This window comes from Gouania willdenowi, chromosome 6 (genome assembly GCF_900634775.1).
Source record: "Gouania willdenowi chromosome 6, fGouWil2.1, whole genome shotgun sequence".
Classification (NCBI taxonomy): Eukaryota; Metazoa; Chordata; class Actinopteri; order Blenniiformes; family Gobiesocidae; genus Gouania; species Gouania willdenowi.
Window position 1 is genome coordinate 57,097,720 of NC_041049.1, and position 23,116 is coordinate 57,120,835.

General features: G+C 38.6%; 1 protein-coding gene across 1 annotated transcript in view; it reads right to left on the reverse strand.

Moving 5' to 3' along the window:
* Positions 1-23,116, reverse strand: part of il34 (interleukin 34) — a 51,051-nt gene that overhangs the window by 9,709 nt on the left and 18,226 nt on the right. The window contains exons 2-3 of the mRNA XM_028450824.1: positions 21,155-21,438; positions 319-422 (exon numbers count right to left, since the gene is read on the reverse strand). Of these exons, the coding sequence (XP_028306625.1) occupies positions 319-422; positions 21,155-21,200 (150 nt within the window). The 5' untranslated portion in view covers positions 21,201-21,438. The remainder of the gene's footprint in view (positions 1-318; positions 423-21,154; positions 21,439-23,116) is intronic.

A 23,116-nucleotide genomic window follows, 5' to 3' on the forward strand; every position in this document is an offset into this window, starting at 1 on the left:
TTTTATTTATTTTTATGCCTTTGTTGTGCATTCATTCATGAAGATTTTAATGTCCCAAAAGGTTGAAAGATATTTATCTCATACTTGAGGCATATTATTATTATTTTTAACAAATTACAGATCTTTCTTTTTTTTAAGCCTTGTTCAAATCCTATTTGAGAATTCAAGGAAAAACCAAATTGTGTATCTACCTTGTTTGATTAGGTCAAATAGGCGCCTATCTGTCAGAGATACAGTAGATGAATAATCAATGAAGGTGTGTTTGGTTATTTTCTTTCAAACAATATTAAAAAAAAAAAAAAGATATTGTTGTCTCACCATGTACCGTCGCCTGTAGCTGAGGCTGTTGTTGAGCGTCCTTAAGGGGGTGCACATGCTAGCAGATGTTGGGGCCATCAGAATGGGAGCTATTAGTAACAAGCCTGTAGGGGTAAGAATAAGAGAACATTAGAGTGGCTTCTCAAGACAATGTAGATACTGTGAATAGTGACTGAATAAATATGCCAGTTGATGGTTGGAACTAATAAAATAGATCATATGCATCCATTTAACAACAAAACAATAATAATAAAAACGTGAAAGCCATTCCCACATAAACGTGGTCATTTTAGTCTGAAGCTACTGCAGCCGTGTCGAGACGATGGAGTCAAAACAGAAAAGTGGATTGTGGGACGGAAACAGGGTAATAATCGTAATTAAATTGCAATTGAGTTTAGATAATTGACTTTTTTATTGTAATTGCCATGAAAATTATATAAAAATTGTCAATTATAATTGAAACGCAAAACTGGGGAACCATATGTAGTTAACAATTATTAAAATTTGTTTGATATCAAGCTTTCCCACATTTTACCTTTAAAAAAAATTGAAATCGAGGGGTATACTGACACAAAAAAGGCTCAGACGCCCACACCAAAACTATTAAAACCTATATGTTCATTGATTAGAAAGTGTAACAAGTAGAGGTGTTGAAAAAAAAAAAGACGTTTCGGTGATATATAAACCTGGGCATGTTGACCAGCTTGTGTTTTTTTCCATAAAATCTAAAAAGAAAATACTAACTTTCTGCATTTATTTGTTGTTCTTGGCGAGGGGTCTGCAACCTGCGGCTCTGGAGCCTCATGTGGCTCTTTGACTCTTTTGCAATGGCTCCCTGTAGCTTTAAAAATATTAAAACAATGAATTGTTCTTAAAGAGGGTATTGATGATTAATGACATTAACTACAAATAAAACTCTGATAAAACAATAGATCACATTGTCCAATAACTCTGCCAAATTCCTACTTCACCTCTGAAACATCTACAGAGCACCAACTGTCCTGCACCTGTGGTTAACCTTAAGTTTAAAATCCCTGTAAAGATAACTAAAATAACAAAAAGAGTGGTGAATGATTTATTTAATTGCCAACATGCCGGCTTAATATGCATGCTTGATATGTTGCAAGAAATTAAAAATGTGACATCGCATGATCATGTGTTCTCAAATTCAAGTTATTTTATGTAGCCCTTCAAATCCATTAACTTATAAAATGATTAGATTTTATTTTAACTGTATAGAATTTTATACACTGTATTGTCTTCATTGAGAACGTATTTTTTTGGCTCCGGAAGGATTTTAATCCAGGCGAGATGAGGCAAAGTGGCTCCTTTGAGAGTAAAGGTTGCAGACCCCTGTTCTAGGCATATACCTTAGTTAAGTTGCACTAAAGTCATGTTGCACTAAAGTCAAAGTTGGTTTAAAAGCCACAGGCAGATTGTATGTTATTTTTTCATTTTAAGTTGTTGGCACATGGCATGTTAAAGCCAATGTTTTGAGTGTAAAATATGCCAATAAAATATGTTTCATACATAATGTTCTCAAGGTGTACAAATTTACAGATTAGTTTTTCTTCAGTCATATATTAAAAAAATATTTGTAATCGTATCACCAAATGCCAGGCAATACACATCCCTAGTAACAAGGTAACCAAGAGATAGGAAAGAAATTAGATGATACAGTAGATATTTGTATTTAGTGTATTTTACAGCTGATTTAGGATCAGTTATCATAAGAGATGCTAACAGAAAGCTAACACAAGAGGAAGGTTAACTTTAATTCGGTTATTTATTTCAGGCTCAGTAATCGTGATTTATTGTATTCAAAGTTTAGTAATTGAGAACGTAATCGTAATTGACTTTATGAGGATAAAAAAATGTAATTGTAATTGGAACAAATTCCGGTCACTGTAATGGTAAATGAACATGGGTAATTGAAAACTTAAATGTAACTGAAAAATGTGATTGACCTCAACCCTGGACGAAACATCCAGAAAAACAAGAATTGCTGAAAAATGAGCAATGAGGGAGTGTGTGCCCAGAGAATGGCTATGTTCCTGGCCATCTAAAGGCTGTGTGTGTGTATGTGTGTGTGTGTGTGTGTGTGTGTGTGCGTGCGTGCGTGTTTCGTTTTGCCTGTAATATATGGGAAGAAACAAGGAAACTTCACCATTTGTTCCTGGGGTTTACTATGACTGGAAACATGCCAGTGAGCTCAAAACAGAACATCTCCAACATATTATTTCTCATTGTAATTGCAAATAAGAAAACACTGATGCACAATGGCCACGTTTACATGGGAGCTTTAATTCCTGCTTAATTAATAACAAAAGTGAAATCCTCTTTAAACTGACCTTGTAAACCCTTAATTCCGAATGCAAATGTAATTCCGAATTAAACTTAAATCCGAATTAAGTGGCTGGTTTATTCCAAAATGAATTCAGAATTAAATAATTGCTAGTGTTCCATGTTTTTAGTACTGTATTATAACTAAATAACACTGTAGTGATTCATTAACTACCATCAAACCAACCAATCGCCATTATTCACAGGATGAACAAAGACCTATTCAATAGGCTCAACAGTACACATATACTGTACGTAGAGTTTAATAACTCATATGCATTCATCTGCATACAACTGTTTTATTTGCAAAAAATAAATAAATCTAACAACACTTGTATCAATATAGAAAACATATTTCTGTTACTTGTCGCAACATTTGAGCATCATGAGGTATATTTTTAACAAATATTAAAGAATTAAAAAAAATCAATGTTCAGTGTATCTTTTGTTTAGCAAACCAGACTACTTTAATAAATATCTTGCATTAGATTGCTGCTTTTGGTATGAATTATGAGGATAATACTGTATCTATGCTTGCTGTAAGATCCTGCTCTCTGAGCACGTGTTGTCATGGTAACAGCGTGTGATCTGATGTAACTCCAGCTGTGATCCCAATGACCCTACATTTATTCTTTGATATTGGAAATGGCTTAACCTTGATCTTATTTGTGATATGCATTGAGTTGTTTGTTTATGTGCTGTTCCTGAGCTGTAAATCCTGTTGAGATGCAGGTGATGGATTTGACATGATGGTTTTAACATTTATGGGAGGGGTTATGATTCATATAAAAGTGCCAACCCAGCTCACAAATAAGAGGTTTTATTCAATACACGACAACCACTTAAAACAAGTGCTGCAGACGTATTTTATAGTTGCCTTACCTAAAGCAAAACCAGAAAAAATCCCTTCATAATGGTTTTGCTACAGTGATATACATCCCTTTAGCCTCATTCAGAGGCCCAAAGTTGAAAAAGTTCTGTTTCCTCCTTCCCTTGCTATTCCACATTATTTAAAAATGGGCAAGTTGGATTTTTCTTGTGTTATGACGTCACATTGCGGAAACTCCTTCTCCTGATAATCCTGGCTCCTCCTACCCTATAAGAATATGAGCTCCTCCCTCTCAGACTACCTCACAGGTCAAACAAACATAGCAAGGGTTAATATTACAGTTAATATCACAGTTAATATCTTTACGTTCAGTATATAGATAAAATGAAGAGCGCTCACAATCAGTTTCACTTTTAGTAGCCGTTATACCACCTCATATTAACTTTTTATGGGATGATCTGACATGTTTGGGACCAAATGCAACACAGCAGTCAGACAAAACAATGGACTAACGTCTTAAATGGACGATTCCTGTAAGGTGAGGAGGAGAAGGAAGACTCTTAATGATTTACTGCTGCTGCTGTGATAAATGCACACGTTGAAGTAGCGTGTATGTGTTTACATATGCATATGAATGAATGCCCAAAAAACATTAGGAGTGCTCTTAAAAAGACTTTTCAGTAGGCTAAAACTACATAAAATAGGCGAGTTTGGGAAAATAAACTTCAAATGCCACGTTTTTGGGGTTCTTAGAACATTGGAGATGGGTGAAAAACAGCATAATTGAAGCCTTAATCATGTGTTCACCCCCTGGTGGTTGGCTGACTACTGGGGTTGAGAAAGTGCCTGGTTTTAAATGTAAAAATCGCAGACAAGTCACTTTTTGAGCAACTCTACACAAACAGGCTGATTTGTGGCCTACTTATGCATATTTATGAATGGGCGTGTCTATAGACGGGACAATGACTTCCTCCTCCCCGCATGGTGACGTAGGGACAGAGGACAGCCCACCTTCCTCCCACCCACACGAGACAGAGCGTGGGGGCTGGGCATTCGCCAGTACATATATCGGACACACAGGACGCTGAAATGCTCACCTTCGTGGGTGTGTCCGTTTACATGTCAATCATGGCAGAGAGCTTCGTGGAGGCGCGGCTTCTCCAGCTCAGTGCCACGTCAAATTCGTCATCAAAGTGGGAACTAAGAGATAATGCTAACCACTTCCTTAAAGGTATAGACCAAGTAAAAAGAACACATCTTACTGTCATAAAGCCACACAGAGCCATCATTTTGTTTATGGTCAGATTTAACACTTGTATGGAAGGATAAAAGATAAACATGTCACACATTGTGTGAAATGTTAGCATAAATAATAATGTCACTATTCATCCGTCCAAACTTGTGAAACGCATTATTTTTTAATTATATTTCACGTGTTCAGAAGACAAAGCTGGTCCCATTAGACTAATGTTTTCTAAGCAAAATGTTGTAGTCGGACAAAGGGGGTACGTGGATTCAGAAATAAGAGAAAGGCGGTACTTGAGCCAAAAGAGCTGCACCAACGCTCGCAGGACAGCTGGGGCGGTGATTGTGCGGAGCGGAAAAGCCTCTGGAAACCGGGTAGCATAATCACACACTACCAGGATGTACTGGTGTCCTGCACTGCTCCTCACCAGAGGACCCACAATGTCCATAGCAATCCTGCGGAACGGAGTCGAGATGACAGGGAGAGGTTGCAAGAAAGCACGGTCTGACTTACGGGCAGGGCATGTTCTTTGGCATGTTGGGCATGTTGCACAATATTGTTGGACGTCTGTGTACATAGTAGGCCAATAGAAGCGTGAACTGATGCGTAAGTATGTCTTGTGGCGACCTAGGTGTCCAGACCATGGAACAGTGTGTGCAAGGTGCATGATAAGTGCTCTACACATAACAGGTACTACCAGACGTTTGTGGTCATTACAAACAGCATACAGCACATCATTGTCCATAATAAAAGTTTCTTTCCCCACACAGTTTTCTTTTGCCTCCCCAACAACCTTGGAAAACACATTTTTTAAAGTATCATCTTCCCTTTGCAGCAAAGAAATGTATTCAGGCACATTCCACAACATATCTGACTGTAAAGTGTCTGGCTCTACCAGCCTCAGTTGCTTCTCACAGCGGCCCTGGCGACGGGACTTTATTGGGCCCTTCGTTCCACCATCAAACAGACTATGGTCAAAGTCTGCGAACGGTTTAATGCACGGGTCATCAGTGGACTCTGTGGTGTCCTGCTCACGCAGACCACTGTTAAGGTCTGGGAGTGGTTGGGCACTCACTTTAGTCATGGACCGAGTTAAAACAGGACAGGAGACAACACTGTTAATATTCATTGTTTCCCCAAAAACAGTTTGCTTATTCTCTCCCAGCAAGTCTAAAAGGATAGGTAAGTCCACACCCAGAAGAGCTGCAACAGGCAATCTCTCAACGACACCAAAGTTTATAAGATAGGGCTGGTCATCTATAGTCAATGTGAGTTCAGCTGTCGGGTAAGGGTGCTTATCCCCATGCACACATGTCACTTCCTCTTGCTGGCTATAGTCCAGACAGCCCACAGGGACCATATCCTGTCGAATTAAAGACTTGCAACTTCCGCTGTCCAAAAGTGCAGTTACTTTTTGTCCATTTACAGTCACAGTTTTGTAGCAGTGTAACCGCTCACCCTCATCTCCTGCTTCAGGTCTGGGTGCATAACAGGCAACCAGTCAGGTTTGTCTTCTTAATGGGCAACAGATGCTTTATGACCCGGTTGCTGGCAATAAAAGCAAACAAAGTCCTTACCAGATCCTCGTTGATTTGGGGCAGAGTAGGGGTTACCTCGTGGCTCCTGGCTCACCGACTCCCTCCTCCCTGGCTGATGCTGAGGTAGTGGTGGTGGTCTAGGTGCTGCACCACTAGCCCGTGAAGCTGGTCCTCTTCTGGCGTTGAGGTACTGGAGAGCCAGTTTGCCAGCTAGCTGCAAGCCCATCCACGGTCGTGTTCCTTCACCCAGGTCCTCACCTCCGGGGATAGCACGCGAAGAAGGTGCTCCAGGATGACGATTTCACCGACCTCCCTTGGTGTGCTGCTCCGGATGAATCACAGCGTCAGTAGAGTCCCTTTAGGCGATGGTAAGTCTCCGTGGGGTTCTCTCCTCCTGGCACGATCGTCGTCCGGAACTGCTGCCTATAGGTCTCTGGTGAGATGTCGAACTTCACCAGCAACGCTGCCTTCAAGTCTCTGTAGCAGTGAGCCCGCTCTTCATCCATCGCCGTGTAGGCCTCCAATGCCTTCCCCGACAGAAGCGGAACAAGCCGGCACGCCCACTCACTCTCTGGCCAGTTCCAGGTTTTGGCGATGCGTTCAAAACGCAGGAGATAGTTTTCAATGTCCTCCCCTGTGTTAAAAGGGGGTATTTTGGGGTCACTGTAGTACCTGTGGTCAGGTCTTTGCTCCTCAAGTCTGCTGCTGGTACTGGTGCCGAAAGGCGGATGCTTCTGCCGACGTTTGCCGATGACTTGGCGCTGGTGTGGGCAGGTCAAAACCTGGGACTGCTGGCGGTCAGCGTACTTGGTGTCACAGGTAAGCTTGAGCTGCTGACACAGTGGCACGTGAAGGTGGTTGGTTGCTCACCGGAAGGCCAGCTACTTATGTTGCAAGCTCTCTCAACAGTCCTTCTTCTCTCCTGGTTTGTGCTTCCAGGAAGTCTCTAATCAGAGTCATCAGCTCAGGCTCTGGCTGACCCACTGACAGTTGTGGCTAACCCCAGCTCCACCTTCTCCTTCATCCCCTCAGATGATGATGGTGGGACAGACTCCCATGCTGGATCACCAAACTGCTGCATCCTCCTCTTGCTGCTTCCATCTGCTGAGACCGGAGTCCGGTGCGCTGTCTTGGCAGACGCACGCTTTTCTTTCGACTTGCCATATCCCACTTCTGACACCAACTGTTGGCGGGGTTCGACATTTCGTTGAAAAAGAAGAACCACGACCATCCATATGGCAAGTCGACTTTCATTTATTTTTCCAAAAATGGTGCCGGTGCTCAATATTTACAGTGGAACACAAATATTTACATCAAGAAAAAAAAAACACAACCTGGTCCCCAGCTCTACTTCCAGCTGAGAGGCTTTCAGAAATGTTTCAGGTACAATTGCTCCCACATGCACCCTCAGAGAAAGACTGCCCTCTATGCAGCTTCCTACACTGCTTTTAACAGGTTAGCCCCTCCCATGGGTGTGGTTTAAATTAAACCAAAAACAATTATTAAGGAATACAAACAAAAAAATATTCACATCCTTTTCAATTGCTCCCACATGCACCTCCAGAAAAAGACTGCCCTCTATGCAGCTTCCTACACTGCTTTTAACAGGTTAGCCCCTCCCATGGGTGTGGTTTAAATTAAACCAAAAACAATTATTAAGGAATACAAACAAAAAAATATTCACATCCTTTTCAAATGATAACTGATTTTCTAATAAACAAATGCATTTTTCACATCACATCCTAAATTAATCCCCATATAAATGCAAAAACAATTAAGACAAAATAACCCCTGATCACATGATCTCCCACCCTGCGCTACTGCCTTACATAATCCCTTAGTTAACTCCGCCCCGTTTTGTCCGCCAGCTGCTCAGAGGCGTCATGTCACCGGTAAGAGTTTCCGTGTGTGTGTGTGAGAATGTGTGAATGTTTGTGCAGCAGGTGAAGCCTAGAACAGTCAAGTGTGCACCCCTGGCTGACTCTAGCAACAGTTGGGGAAGAAGGAGATTAGTTAAATGCATGATGTGAGGAGAAATACGGAGGGGAGAAAGAGAATGTGTGTGACGTGTTTGTGTGTGTGTGTGCGTGCGCTGCTGCTCGGTTAGTGACGGCGCTGCTCCGTCACAATCAAAGTTGAGAGTCTGAGTTTATGATAATCTGATTTAACAACACTTCTGAACATAATATTCAAAACGTTTAGGAACCATCTGTATTGAGTTTTCTCAAAGAAATCACAACCACAGTGGAAATAAAAACGCAATTAAAAATTTCTCTCTCATCTACACTCCATCAAAAATAAATTAAAAATGATATAATATAATAATACAGTGCGACACGCTCGGTGAGAAAGAGACATTTAAAATTCACGTCTGAAATGTTGAAACAGCTTTTTAGACAGCTACATGCTGGGTGAAATATATCATTGTTTATGACAGGATTTTTGTTTTTTGTAACAAATGCGACAAACTGTTAAAGTGAAATAGGTGGTGTGTAACATAAAAGGGAACAACCTGGGGACTCATACAGCTGTTTTAGCAGTTAATGATTCATATTTCTAAAAGCTGATGTACTTAAAAATCATCGGAAAGCTTTGCTGCTTTTACAAAATAAAATTAAAAAAAACCCTCACATCTGCAGCTTATCACCATGAAAAGTCTTTACATCCAAGACATTGAATTTTATGAAAAACTTGAAGCTTTCGATTAAACCCTTTGTGTCCTTGGAAAAAACACGCCGTGCCTTCTTAACACATGAAAAAGATTCAAGAGACACTCAACAGAGAAACACACGCAGAAACACACACGTGTGGTTGCCAGTGCTTACATAGCAATGTAAGCAAAAGTAAATAAAATAAAAAAATAAGGACAGTAAAAAGTGAGGATTCCATCCTATATAAGAAGGAATAAAATGTCCCTTTAAGTCCACTGGGTTTGTGCTTTTACTGTTTAGCGCACGCACACACCACACACACACACACACACACACACACAGAAACTCACAGAATAAAGGCTAGCAGCAGCTGTTACCTTTTTCTCTCACACGGATTAAGTGAAAGTGCTGCTGCACATCTGGAATTATTTCTCTGGAAAAAGCTCAAACTATAGTGTGTCTGTCATGATATCAGCCTCTACATGGGATAAAAGATGGATGCAAATATCAAATATTTTACTATAGTTTCTAAGAGCTTCTGTCAAACAAATAAACATTTTTCAGACGTGTGTATTCACTTACAACTGTACTTAATTGTTAGCCAGTGGCTAATTTCCATCTGTTGTCCCAAATGGGGGTGGGGTCACAAAGGGGTCACAAGGGGCTGTGGTCACATGTGGCTAAACACAAAATAAGACTGTAAACCATACACAAATGCCAAAAGTTCATAATGCCAACACACAGGTTAATTCATTTCATACATACATGTCTTTTTAATGTGTTTCCTCATCAGTAAATATGGAACACATGGTAGCCCTTAGCGAAAAGTAGTTTATATCAAGTGTACTACAAGTACACTTATTTTATACTAAAACTGAGGCAGTATACTTGGAGTGTGCTTTTTATATACTATATTTTATATACTTAAGAAACGTAAAGTGAAGGATACTTAGCTTATACTGAAAAAGTATAAACAATAGTCTAAGGACTAAGTACATTAATACTTAGACTTACACTTATACTTTAAGACTAAAGCTTATACTTGTGCTACAAGTATACTTATTTTGTACTAAAACTGAGAGAGTATACTTGAAAGTGTACTTTTGTAAACTTAAAAAGACCTTATAAAGTATACTTTAATAAACTAAAATGTGGACTAGAAGTATATACTTAGTACACTAGTAGTATATAGATGAGTGTACGTGCTGTATACTTGAAAGTATACTTTTATAAACTTAAAATGCTCCAATTTAGTCCGAAGAGTAATAAATTAGTATACTTTCTAGTACGCTATACAAGTACATGGTCATTATATACTTGCTATACTCCAACCTACATCTGTGTCCCTCCTGTCTTATGATTATTTTTAATTAGCAAAAGAAGAGTCAGAGAATTGAGGAGGAAACTTATAAAAGGTCAGAGGAAAGCAAAGTTGAGATGGTAAAGCCCCCAGAACAGCTATTTAAACCGGTCTATCACATGAAGTTTAAACATCTACACAGATCTTATCGTCCTCACATTCAGCCACGTTAGAGTTTATTAGCTAAACTTTTGTTAGATGAGAAACCTTCTTTGAGTTCTATATGTTACACCCAGTCTGTCATTGCCCGATTAGATCTCTAAAGCTAAGCAGGTCTGGGCTTGGTTAGAGTTGGATGGGAGACCACTGAGAATTCCAGTGCCACAGTGCAGTTAGGGGTGGGAAAAGCTGGGTACTCACGATGCGATGCAAGCTCACAATAACGGTTATCTTAAGATATGACGAACTGCGATTATCAATAAATTGATTGCAAATCAATCTACAATGTTCTATGACATAAGAAAAAAAAAGATTAAGTGAAATTTTTTTTTTAATTTTATATCTCTGAAAGACAATAAATTGAAAAAGTGTCCTATGAACAGTGACACTATTTTAGTGCAACATTTCTGTAAATAAGTGTCAACATACCAATGTAAACCAATAAGTATCTCCAATAGTGCTTTCTGTAAACAACAAATAGGGTCTTTCTTACCAGTGACACCATTATAGTGCAATATTCCAGTAAACAATATATTGGTTTCTTCAACATTTCTGTGAAGACCAACCTGAACATTTTAGTGAAAAAGCAGAAAAGGTTTTGAAAGGAAAAAAAATTAAAAATCGATACTTAGCGGGAGAATATCCATAATAGATCGTGCGGAAAAATATTGCGATATATCGCCCTATCGTGATATCGTCACACTCCTAGTTCCAGTGGCATCTTTCATTGTGTCCTTGGGCAAGGCACTTCACCCACATTGCCTAGTATGAATATAGTGTGTGAGTGAGTGAGTGTTGGTGGTGGTCGGAGGGGCCGATGGCGCACTATGGCAGCCTCGCTTCCGTCAGTCTGCCCAGGGCAGCTGTGGCTACAATAGTAGCTTACCACCGCTAAGTGTGGAGTGAAAGAATAATGCATTAATTCTGTAAAGCACATTGAGTGTCTATGATAAAGCACTATATAAATGCATTATTATTATTATTATTATTTGTTTTTGGATCAATTTAAACGTTTTTTTCTTTTTTACATTTCTGTGTTATTTAATCAGCTCAATTGCCGTCTTTCTTTCTTTTTGTGTCAAAAACTGACCTGTGTTCCTTTTTATTTGTAATTCATTGTCAATAAAAAGTCAGACAGTCTGTATAAATACCACGTTCAGACGCAATATTTTTTAAGCCATATTAATTCAACTTTTTTGTAAATCAAATCTAAGTACTGTATTTTCCAGGGTGTAAGTCCCTACTTTTTCCAATAAAAATTGAGGAAGTGACTCAGAAAAACAACCTCTCCATGGAGTTTTTGCATTATCTTCTAATAATAATGTGGTTTCTGAATCACTTCGTGTAAAAGTGAAAGCAAACCGATTTCTAACTTAGCTAGGAAGTCCGGAGAGCCTGGTTTCTGAAAATAAATTGGTAACTAACTATGCGTGAAGATCCACCATCCAGAACCACCATATCAAAACAGAAAAGCAGACTGTGAGAATACTGTATGTACAATGAATGTATTATTATGAGTAGTGTTATTATTTACCGGTAGCTTACTGTATATGTAGAGGTGAAAGTAACAGATTACTCAGTTACTGTAACTCAGTTGCTTTTATGGGTACTTTTTTGAATATATTTATAAATCAGTCATTTTACTTGTACTTATATGTTTTAAAGGAAGTAAAGTAATTTGTTACATTTCTACACCCAACTGTTACTGAGTAAATTATTATTTTCTGTTTTAAAATGATCAACGGACATTGTGAAACTACACAAAATTAAATGTCCAGACAACAACCAAATGCATCACATCATAGCCGACCAATCAGATTCAATGTAATGTACGACGCAAAAACAGCATTGAATGTAGGTTTTTTTTTTTGTTTTAGATTTCTTAAATGTAACTATACTTAGAGCCTGAGATTTTGTTTTATTTAAAAAAGAATTGTACTTTTTGACAAACCTTTTATTTTATACAGATGCTTTTGTGGAAAATAATTTAAGTTCCAATTGTGCAACATTTGGTCTTTTCCTTTCTAAGTTTATACATGAGATGTTTACTGTATGCAAGGGAACAACAATAAATGTAGGGGGTGAAAATAACTACGGTATTAACTTTTACTTTGAATACTATTTAATGGAGCAACCTTTTACTTGTACTTGAGTATTTTATGTATGATTTAGTTGTACTTGTATTTGAGTACAATTTCAATCCAGTAACAGTACTTCTACTTAAGTAGAATATATAAGTACTCTTTACACCTCTGGCTATATGTAACCTGCTTACAAGTAGTGATGTAACGATTAATCGTAAGGCAGTTAAAAATCGATTCATAGGTATCAAGGTTCACATCGATGCTGTGAAAATTGAATCGCAGTACTTTTTTTAACCAGAAGTCATGGCGGCGGGCGAAATCTTTTAATACTTTCTTTCTAGCCGCCTTCTACTCCTAAACATATTCATAAATGATTATTTACTCCTTTAGCACCAAAAGAATATCTGTAATATTACGTGAATATCTGTAAAATCACGTTTTTCTATCAACCCTGTCTGCTAGCATAGCATCTCTTCTTCACTGCACTTAGCTGCATGCCAACCGACCACTGGGTTACCATCGCCCTCTGCTGGTTCAAACAAATATCTGACGCAAAGACAGTGCAGACTTTTTTTTTTTTTTAAGGTCCAATTGTTAAGGCACAAAATACATTTTCAGTTGCACTTTAAAAAAAAAAAAAAAAAACTATGATGCAGTTTTGTATTGTTTACGATGGAACCAGAATTTAAATGAATAGGCTTCTTCATTTGTATTATTCCTTTATTTCATTCAAGTTGTTTGAATAGTTCATCAAGGGATTCTTTTGACAATGAAAAATAAAAGGAAAATAGTACAGTATTTTCTAGTTTTTTTCCCCCAAAAAAATAAAGGAATATTTTTCAGTCATTTAAGTACTGTCCCATTTTGTAAAATGAATCGTGAGAGAATCGTATCGTGAACCCAGTATCGTGAATCGAATTGTATCGGGAGTTCAGTGAATCGTTACATCCCTACTTACAAGTGTAGGATACTTAGACTTAGTTAGTAGGTAGACACACACACACACACACACACACACACACACACACACACACAGCCTCATTGAGAGGGGTCAACGGAAACAACGATAAAACCTTTGGAGCAGAAAATGGTTGAAAATTGAGGTAAAAGCACCTTCCCCTTACTAGTAACTTATAAACTGTTGAAGAGAACATTGAAATGTATAAAGTCAGATGCTTCAAGCTCTAATTGGTTCCTGAGCGGTCTGTTGTGAAGGAAACATGCAGGGAGAACCCTGATCAGGCTTGTACCGTAACATACTCGGCCAGAACGTAGACAGAGCGTGGAATGTCTGCACTCATCAGAGCTGTTATATTCGAGCGCACTGCCTGCCACGTAGTAGTTTCCAGTGAAATTCTACATTCCCCACAATCCTTTGGGCTTCTCTGTAGTCCATGTACTCTTTCAGGGATGTGTTTTAAAGGTGTCGGTTCGTTCGTAGCTCGTCTGCCAGTTTCTACTCAAAGCTCGTCTCTAGCTGCGTTTCCATTACCCTTGGAAATGCGCAAAATCTAAATAGCGCAATAAAAACTGGTGATGGAAATGCCTGAATTTCGAAAAAAAAAAAAAAAAAAACAAACAAAAAAAAATAAAAAACACTCAAATATCGCTAAAATGTTATTACGCTTTAATAAGAAGCTATTTCAGACGTTTCGACATTCAAATGTGTCGCAAAAGTGCTATGGAAACACTTTTACCACAAATATATGTCACAGAACGTGAGGTATATGGTCACATGATGTGAGGTACCTGGTCACATGACCACTTCTCTCTGAGAAAACATGGCGCGGTACGTGTAGACAGAAGAGGGGACCGAGACATTTCTTAGCATTAGACTTAAGAATGATTAGTGCCACATTAGACGTGAAACAACAAAGGAATGCAGAGTGTTATAAGGAGGTTCTGAGTGTCCATCTTCCTGCAGCAAAGTCTCGCGAGAATAGATTTTACGGGAGTTAAGAGGCTCCCACCCAAAACGACGTTCAATGGAAATATGTTCAAAGCACAATTATAGTTTGTCAACATTTAGAAATATTGCTTTTATTTTGCCAAAATCTGTAATTCCCTTTTATGTATGTCTTTTAAACTTTTGCTTTCCCCTTTTTTTAGATTTTGTTCATTGTTTTTCTTTGTTCTGTTCTGTTTTGTTCTGTTCTGTACTGTTTTGTTTTTTGGTGTTTCTTGACTTATTTAATTAATATATATATATAAAAAAATTGCAGTGTATTTTCGATGACAAATGGTCATCTGTTTCAGGCGATGAAAGAGAAATTGAGTGTCCTGGTCCTTGGTAAACCCAGTATTAAAAGACTTTGGTTTCTACAGTTAGCGAAACACGCTAGCAGCTGCCCAATAACAGCGAAAAAAATGTACACAACAAGCAGTAAATCAACTGTTGTGCAAACATTAAGAGGTAGAAGGTGAAGGTGTTTGTATATGGTTGTAAAACTGAGCAGAATAAAGTGAAACTAGCAGAGCCAGAACCAGAGCCTTCAGATTAGCTGAAGCCAAGATCTATAAGCTTAGAAACATGCATTTGGGTTACAATAGTGTATATTTTGTTAAAATAGTCAGTGTAAGCTGCTAATGACATAGTTAAAGTTAAAGTTAGAGTTTTTCCTCAATTTTATCTCAACTTTTCACTTTCTTCAATCTTTTCACGTTTTCAGAATGTGGCACAGATGGATCCATGAGGTTAAACAATAGAGATGATTGTCCACTTGAACTATTCACATCTGATCTGACAAGTCTGATTTACATATGACTGATGAAACGTGTTGTGTTAAAAATTACTTTAGATTATTGGCATTTCTCTGTATTAATTAGCAATTTGGCTTTTGGTCAGATTGTCAACAAGATTGTCAACAAGTAATTTCTGGACATAACTGGACTGCTTTATAAACAATGCCAATGAAAACAGCCACAATGTCAACAAAGGAAAACAAAGTAATTGCTAACGAAACAAATTGCAGTACATTCCGGAACTGTTTCGACACAACTGCTCTCACAAGCACGCTGCTGCTAGGAAAGCATTCTGTGGTGTGACTTTGGCATGAAAAATTTGAGACATTTTGAATATGAGAAAGTCACAGCGGCAGGCAGTTGAAACCCAAAGGCTCCTGTTTGGAGCTCAGTTATGTGTCCAGTCAAGGTGTGGACAGAAGATGTATCCTCCCTGAAATAGAGGCAGGACAGGATTGCACCCACTTTATTGAGCTGGATCAACCCCCCCATCATTCATGGCCATGGTTCAGTAAGATAAACCTGCCTGACATGAAGAGGTGGAAAGGGAGACGGCGGTGGTCACCACGTCAGGGCTGGGGTCAATTCCATTTTTCATTTACATTTACGTTTTCAATTATCCATGTCCAATTCAATACAACTCAATTACGATTACGGAGACCGACATTTCCAAATACAATTAAATACACAATTGTTATTTTCCCCCGGAAAGTCAATTACAAATTCAATTAATCATAATTAATGAGCTTTTAAAAAATAATCCCATAAAACATAATCTTCCTCTTGTGTTAGCTTTCTGTTAGCATCTTTTATGATAATGGGCCAGTTTTGACTTATGTTTTAAATCAGCTAGAAAAAAAATACACTAAAAAACATTGTCAATCATCCAATTTGTTTTTCATTTTTTGTTACCTTGTTAGGCTTCCTTATCCATGAAAATATTGGAATTAAAATTTTTGGTTTAGGTTTCTGAGCTTTTTTTTTGTCCGTATACCCCTGGATTTTTTTTTTTAAATGGTAAAATAATCCCTAAAAGAAGTGATGGTAAACCTGAAATGAAATATATTTTATTGAATGTAAACATTGTTCCCATGGTTTTGCATATTTAATTTGTAATTGACAGTTTTTATAGAATTTCATTTCTAATTCCAATTGCAAAGTCAATTATTTGAACTCAATTACAATTCATTTATGATTACAACAGCAACAAATGTGTTCGATTACAATTACAATTACATAACAATAGTAACTAATGATCAATCACGCAATTACAATTGTAATTGACCCCAACCGTGTCAGTTTGTAGACCAATTGGTGCCAGGCTCTGCCTCTACGTTGCTAGCGGGTTACAATTTCTCACATTGATGTCTCGTGCTCGGGGGAATGATGCTGGGCCGTTTGTGTTTCTTTGTGTGGCACGGAGGACGCGCTGCATATAAAGCGCTATTCTCATTTGGGTAGAGGTGGAAAGAGTACTGAAATATTCTACTGATGTGTAGAATTCTAGTGTGTAAAAGCATTTGTGTGTGCATAATACAATCCGTGTGTCTGTACCTTGATCCATGTGTGTAGAACTAGGACTTGTAAACAAAGTTGTCTGTGTGTAATCCTTTCTGTGTGTCTTTGTTAACATTCTATTGACTGTCTCTTTGCACAGGACTTTTGGAACACATTTGGCGAATGCAATCTGTAACTTTTGATACTTGTTTCTCCTGCAATACCGCTAGAAACCAGCAGTTGGCACTGGTACTAAATGACAGACCCTCCAATTGGAGGCAAAAAAATATATATATATATATTTATAACTGTAACTTATAAGTCATATACGTTATATAACTACATCATAAAGCTTATTAATAAAACATGAGTTTATAAGACACGTTGTTTGCCAACCAAACCACCTCCAAAAATACAGAAGAAGAGGAAGAGGAAACTACCGCTAAAAAAACGTGAAGAAGAAGAGCAGGGGAAAGAGACACTCGGTACATGGACCAATACACCTTCATTTGTCTTAACAAAAAGATTCATAAAGCTGGTCAGTTACGAGGCGTCTCTATGGATACTAGATGATGGCTTGATAAATCGGCGCCTCGGCTCCTTGTGACAGTGCCAGTCTGGTCTGATGATATAATCTGGGGCAAAACCCCTTCTAGACGGTGGGCCAATATTTTGGCCAGAATTTATTTGTTATTAGTTTTTAACTTTTTTAGGGAGCAGTGTTTTACAAGCTTGATTCAAAGTGTCTGGAAGAGTCCCCCTATTTAAAGAGTCTACGCATACTGCTGCAAAAACAGGTGTTAATTGTTTAGAAAACGCTGCGTAGAACTCACTCGGCAAGCCATCAGGGCCATCTGATTTCCTGGGTTGTAATGATTTGATTGCCTCCTCAATCTCCTGCAACTGAATTGGCAGTGATCTGATCTGGAGACAAAGTTGGAATAGGCAGATCTCTAAAGAAGGGTCACAAGAATTATTAGAGCTATAAAGATTGTGGTAGTAACATTGAAATGCATCATTTATTCCTAACTTGTCAGTGACAATCTCGCCATCCTGATTATTTGCTTGGCCCTGCAGAACCCTTCAGCTGCCTTGCCAGAACCTCCCCTGCTCTGTCTCCGTGCTCATAAGTATTACTCAAATTTTTTAACAATACATTTTCAATAGTGTGTGAAGTAATCATGTCATATGCCGTTATTAACTTTAAACATTCTTTGTACAGATCTGGAGAGTGAGTTTGTGAATTTTTCTGATCTAAATCAGCTATTTGTTCTTCCAATTCCACTTGTTTTGATTTTGAGTCCTTTTTTTTAGGCCATAAATTATATTACCTGGCCCCTTAGATACGCCTTAAGCGCCTCCCAGACAGTCACCATGGAAACATCTGGTTGGTGTCATGTTAATATCTAAAAACAGAGAGATTTGGATGAAGTCCAGAAAGTTTTCATCAGATTACAGAAGAGGATTAAATCTCCACATCCGTCTGGGCGTTATAGCAACAGGGAACTTCAGTTTAAGTAAAAAAGGAGCATGGTCTGATACTACTATAGGGTAGTATTCACATGTCTGAACCTCTGCTGTTAATATATTATCAATAAAAAAATCATCAATTGTGTTAAAGGTTTGATGAGCATACGAAAAGAGAGAATTTGCATTGCCTTTTTGGGTATGTTTAAGAAGCGCCCAGATATCTGAAAATGCCATAAATGGAAAGAAATGACTGCATATAAAACAGATTTAGATGTTGCATATCCTGGCCTAAAAGATGACCTATCCATCCAGGGTCCAGACAAAAATTAAAGTCCCCTCCCATGATCAGCAAGTGTGAATTTAAACAAGGGAGCCGATTAATGACACGGGGAAAAAACTAAGGGTCATCCCAGTTTGGAGAATATACAGTATGTTGGCTAAAATAACACTGCAATTATAAAGCTTACCGGTTACTAAAACGTACCGTCCATTGGGGTCGGCTGTAATCAAAGGAATATGTGAAGGAGACGCCTTTATTTATCAATACTGCAACACCTCTAGCTTTACCTTAAAAAGTTGAATGAAAGAGCTGTCCCACCCATCCACATTTCAGCCGAGCATTGTCTGAATTCTTGAGGTGTGTCTTTTGAATAAATGCTATTCCTGCACTTCAATTTTTGAGGTGTGTAAGGGCCTTCTCCTCTTAACTGGATGGTTCAAGCCATTAACATTCCATTTAATGAGCCAAGCATTAATAATCAAATCAAAGATCCAGATGTTAAAATAAAGATCCACTCATTAATCAAATTTTTATACAATATTAAAGGCTAAGATGTTCTGACTGCGTACCAAGATGGAAACAGAAAAAAAGGACTTTTGTCCTTTCACAGAGACAGTGAAACAAGGTACTCCGCCTCCAAAACCCCAGGCAACGCTAGCTGCAAGAACAAACAGCTAAATCCCTCCATCCCACTTAGTCAGATGTAAGATAAAACCCACAACACATAGTATAGCCTCATCACAAACTTAAAGTGCTATTTTAAAGCATGCCCCATTAACAGTAAACATGGCAGAGGTATTAGCCCAGGAGACAAACAGCTGATCACCTTCCTGAGGCTCCTCGTCATGTCTATGTATGTGCGTAATGCATGGACTGGACACAACACATGAGGCCACTGCTCATCTTGTGAGGCAGGAAAGGCTTATGGGAGATGACGAGCCCACCACCTTCAGCACAAAGGCCTTCAAAATCATCCTCAAAATGCCCGGAAAGAGCTGAGCGCATGACGGGTGAACCGAGAGCGCATGGAGGTCACTAACCCGCTTAGCTGATGCCAGCGCCAAGTGACAAAACAACCTTCAGAGAGGCAAACTTCAGGCTTGTCTCTACAAGTGGTTCGAAAGGAGGACACTTTTATCCCTCCAGAACCACCACCAGATCCTACAGTGGAACCAGTGGTCTGGACAGGGGGAGGAGCCCCTCTGCCAGTGGGACAGAGCCATACCCTCCGGGGTGAGCAAGCACTGTTCGCTTGCACAAGAGGACAAAACAATTACAGAAAAACACAAGGCAACTCAATATGCTTTACATGATAAAACGTTCAACTGTTTAAAATCTATAAGAACATTTAAAATCATCAGTAAAATCAATTAAAATCATCAACAAACACATTACATCAACAACATGACCAAAAATCTCTCTCTCAATCATACGCAGCAGAGAAAAATAGTGCCTTTAACTTTGATTTAAAAATGTTCACATTAGATGCTGACTTCAGCTCTGCTGCAGTTTGTTCCACTTCTTTGCAGCATAACAACTAAAAGCAGCATCACCATGTTTACTGTGAGCTCTGGGCTCCACTATCTGACCTGTGTCCATAGATCTGAGAGATCTGCTGGGTTCATACCTGACTAACATCTCACTGATGTATTCTGGACCAAACCATTCACTGATTTATACACCAGCAGCAGAACTTTAAAGTCTATTCTGAGGCTGACTGGGAGCCAGTGTAAATATTTTAAAACTGGAGTAATGTGTTCTGACCTCTTTGTTCTGGTTAAGACCCGAGCTGCATCGTTCTGAACCAGCTGTAGATGTTTGATGATCTTTTGGGGGATTCCTGTCAGAAGACCATTACAATAGTCCAGTCTGCTGGAGATAAAAGCATGGACCAGTTTCTCCTGATCTTTCTGAGTCATTAAACCTTTCACTCTGGAGATGTTCTTTAGGTGGTAGAAGCTGTTTTTGTGATAGATTTGATCTGACTGCTGAATGTAAGACCTGAGTCAATCAGAACACCAAGGTTTTTGTCTTAGTCTTTAGCTTTTAAAGATCAAGACTAAAAAAGGACAACAAAATACACAGATGGACAAAAAATACACAACAGAACAACAAAAATATGCAAGAGGACAACAAAAATACACAAAATAACTCGGAGTATACAGAATATATATATATAAATTAAAACAAAACAAAAGATCAAAAGGACGCCAGTAAGGGACGACCGGTCTCGAAACAGGGATGGGAGGGGGGAGCGTGGTTGTTTCTATACAAATCTCACGAATCTACATACTGCAGCTTTAGATTTAGGTGTAGGTAGGATTTACCCTTTCCTCAGATTACCTCAGGGCAGCTCAGGGTAGCTTCCCTTTAACAGTGTGACTATAGTGGAAGTGGAAGTTTTAGTTTTTATTTTAAAAATATAAAGTAGGATATAAATACAAGCTAATACCTAATAACTTCAGAAATCTGTATCTTTATCACTCATACTAAAGACTCACAAGCCAAAATGTTATTGAAGAATCTTTGAACCCAAACTAATAGCAATGGGAAACAAGCACCAAGTGTGTAAGTTTCAACTGTAAGTAAGTTTAAAGCATGGACACACACACACACACACACACACACACTTCTTACCCAAAAGGGCTCCCAGCAGGCAGACTGGAGCACTCAGTGGAACCATATTCGACTCTTTTTTTTCCAGCTCCACGCTGCTTTAAACTCACCACGATGTGGTCACGCACAGAGGAGGTGGGCGACAGATAACTCTGCTTCGACACTGATGTCTTCTCAATGCATTTGTTCAAAGAGCCACATATGCCTCAGTTTTGGTCTTCATTGCTTCGTAGAGCATCGCTCGCTGAGATCCAAACTGATCCTGGCTTTGTTAGTTTTCTTAATTGCTTCCCGCTGTCGACAGTCTGAAATAAAGAGACAGAAATAGTCAAGAAATCCAGTAGGTTTGAATAATGATAAACAGATGGACACTAAAACTTGCCATGCTTGAAAATATTGAAAAACTATCTAAATGTTACCACATGCTTTATTTTTATTGGACAAAGAGAGATTTAGGAAATACACTTGATTGAATAAGAAGATGAAATAGTGGTTTCATAGGACGATTAGTAAAGAGGAGGCTGACTAATGATCTCAGGCCAGAGTTCACATGAATGATTATTTACTAGTAGGGATGTAACGATTAATCGTAAGGCAGTTAAAAATCGATTCATAGGTATCACGGTTGATATCGATTTTTTGAAAATTGAATCGCAGTACTTTTTTTAACCCGCAGAGGGCGCTATCCACAAGTGTAAGCGGCGGGCGGAGTCTGCTAATACTTTCTTTCTGGCCGCCTTCTACTCTTAAATATGTTAATAAATGATTCATTACCCCTTTAGCACCGAAAGAATATCTGTAATATTACTTGAATATCTGTAAAAGTCACGTTTTTCTATTAGCTCTGTCTGCTAGCATAGCTTCTCTTCTTCACTGCAAGATATCTGCATGCCAACTGACCACTGTGTTACCAGTGCCCTCTGCTGGTCCAAACAAATATGACGTAAATCATTGCAATCACGGTTTTTTTTTTTTTTAAAGTCCAATTGTTAAGGCACAAAATACATTTTCAGTTGCACTTTTAAAAGAACAAGAACAATTATGCAGTTTTGCATTGTTTATTATAGAATAATAATAATAGGCTTCATTTTCATTTCTATTATTCCTTTATTTATTTCATTCAAGATTTATTTTTAGTTAAATTACATTGTTTTGAATAGTTCATCAAGGGATTCTTTTGACAATGAAATATAAAAGGAAAATAATACAGTATTTTCTAGTTTTTTTCCCAAAAAAAAATTTTGTCTACAGTCCCATTTTGTAAAATAAATCGTGAGAGAATCGTATCGTGAACCCAGTATCGTGAATCGAATCGTATCGGGAGTTGAGTGAATCGTTACATCCCTATTTACTACTGAGGACGCAGGAAGCATCCTCGCTATTGTTATCCATTTTCCTTCTGTCTGCATTTACTACTCCTACACCCTTTGTCCGATTTTAACAATTAAAGAATCAAAACGTTCAAAAAGTTCCCGAGATTTATGCTATTGCTTTGTGATTTTTAAAACTTTTTGAGTTTTTACATTTTTTGTGACACTGCATTTACTTTTCAGCTCCGATCCCCTTTTTAGAGTGGACACCATTCAACCTTTAGCATATTCAGCTAATACGTTCAAACCCATATCAACCATTTCAACCTTTTTCAACCTTATTGCCAATATCAAGCTATTGCTAGGTAAGGACGACCCACTACCACCTGCGACCGTGGCTCAGGTGGTAGTGGGTCGTCCTCTGATCGAGAGGTTGGGGGTTCGATCCCAGTACCTGACTATGTGTCGAAGTGTCCTTGGGCAAGACACTGAACCCTAAGTTGCTCCCAGTGGTCGACTAGCGCCTTGCATGGCAGTCCTGTCCCATTGGTGTGTGAATGTGAGAGTGATTGGGTGAATGAGCTGATATGTAAAGCGCTTTGAGACTGCTTCAGTGTGGGGATAAAGCGCTATATAAATCAAGTCCATTTACCATTTACCATTTTAAATGCTA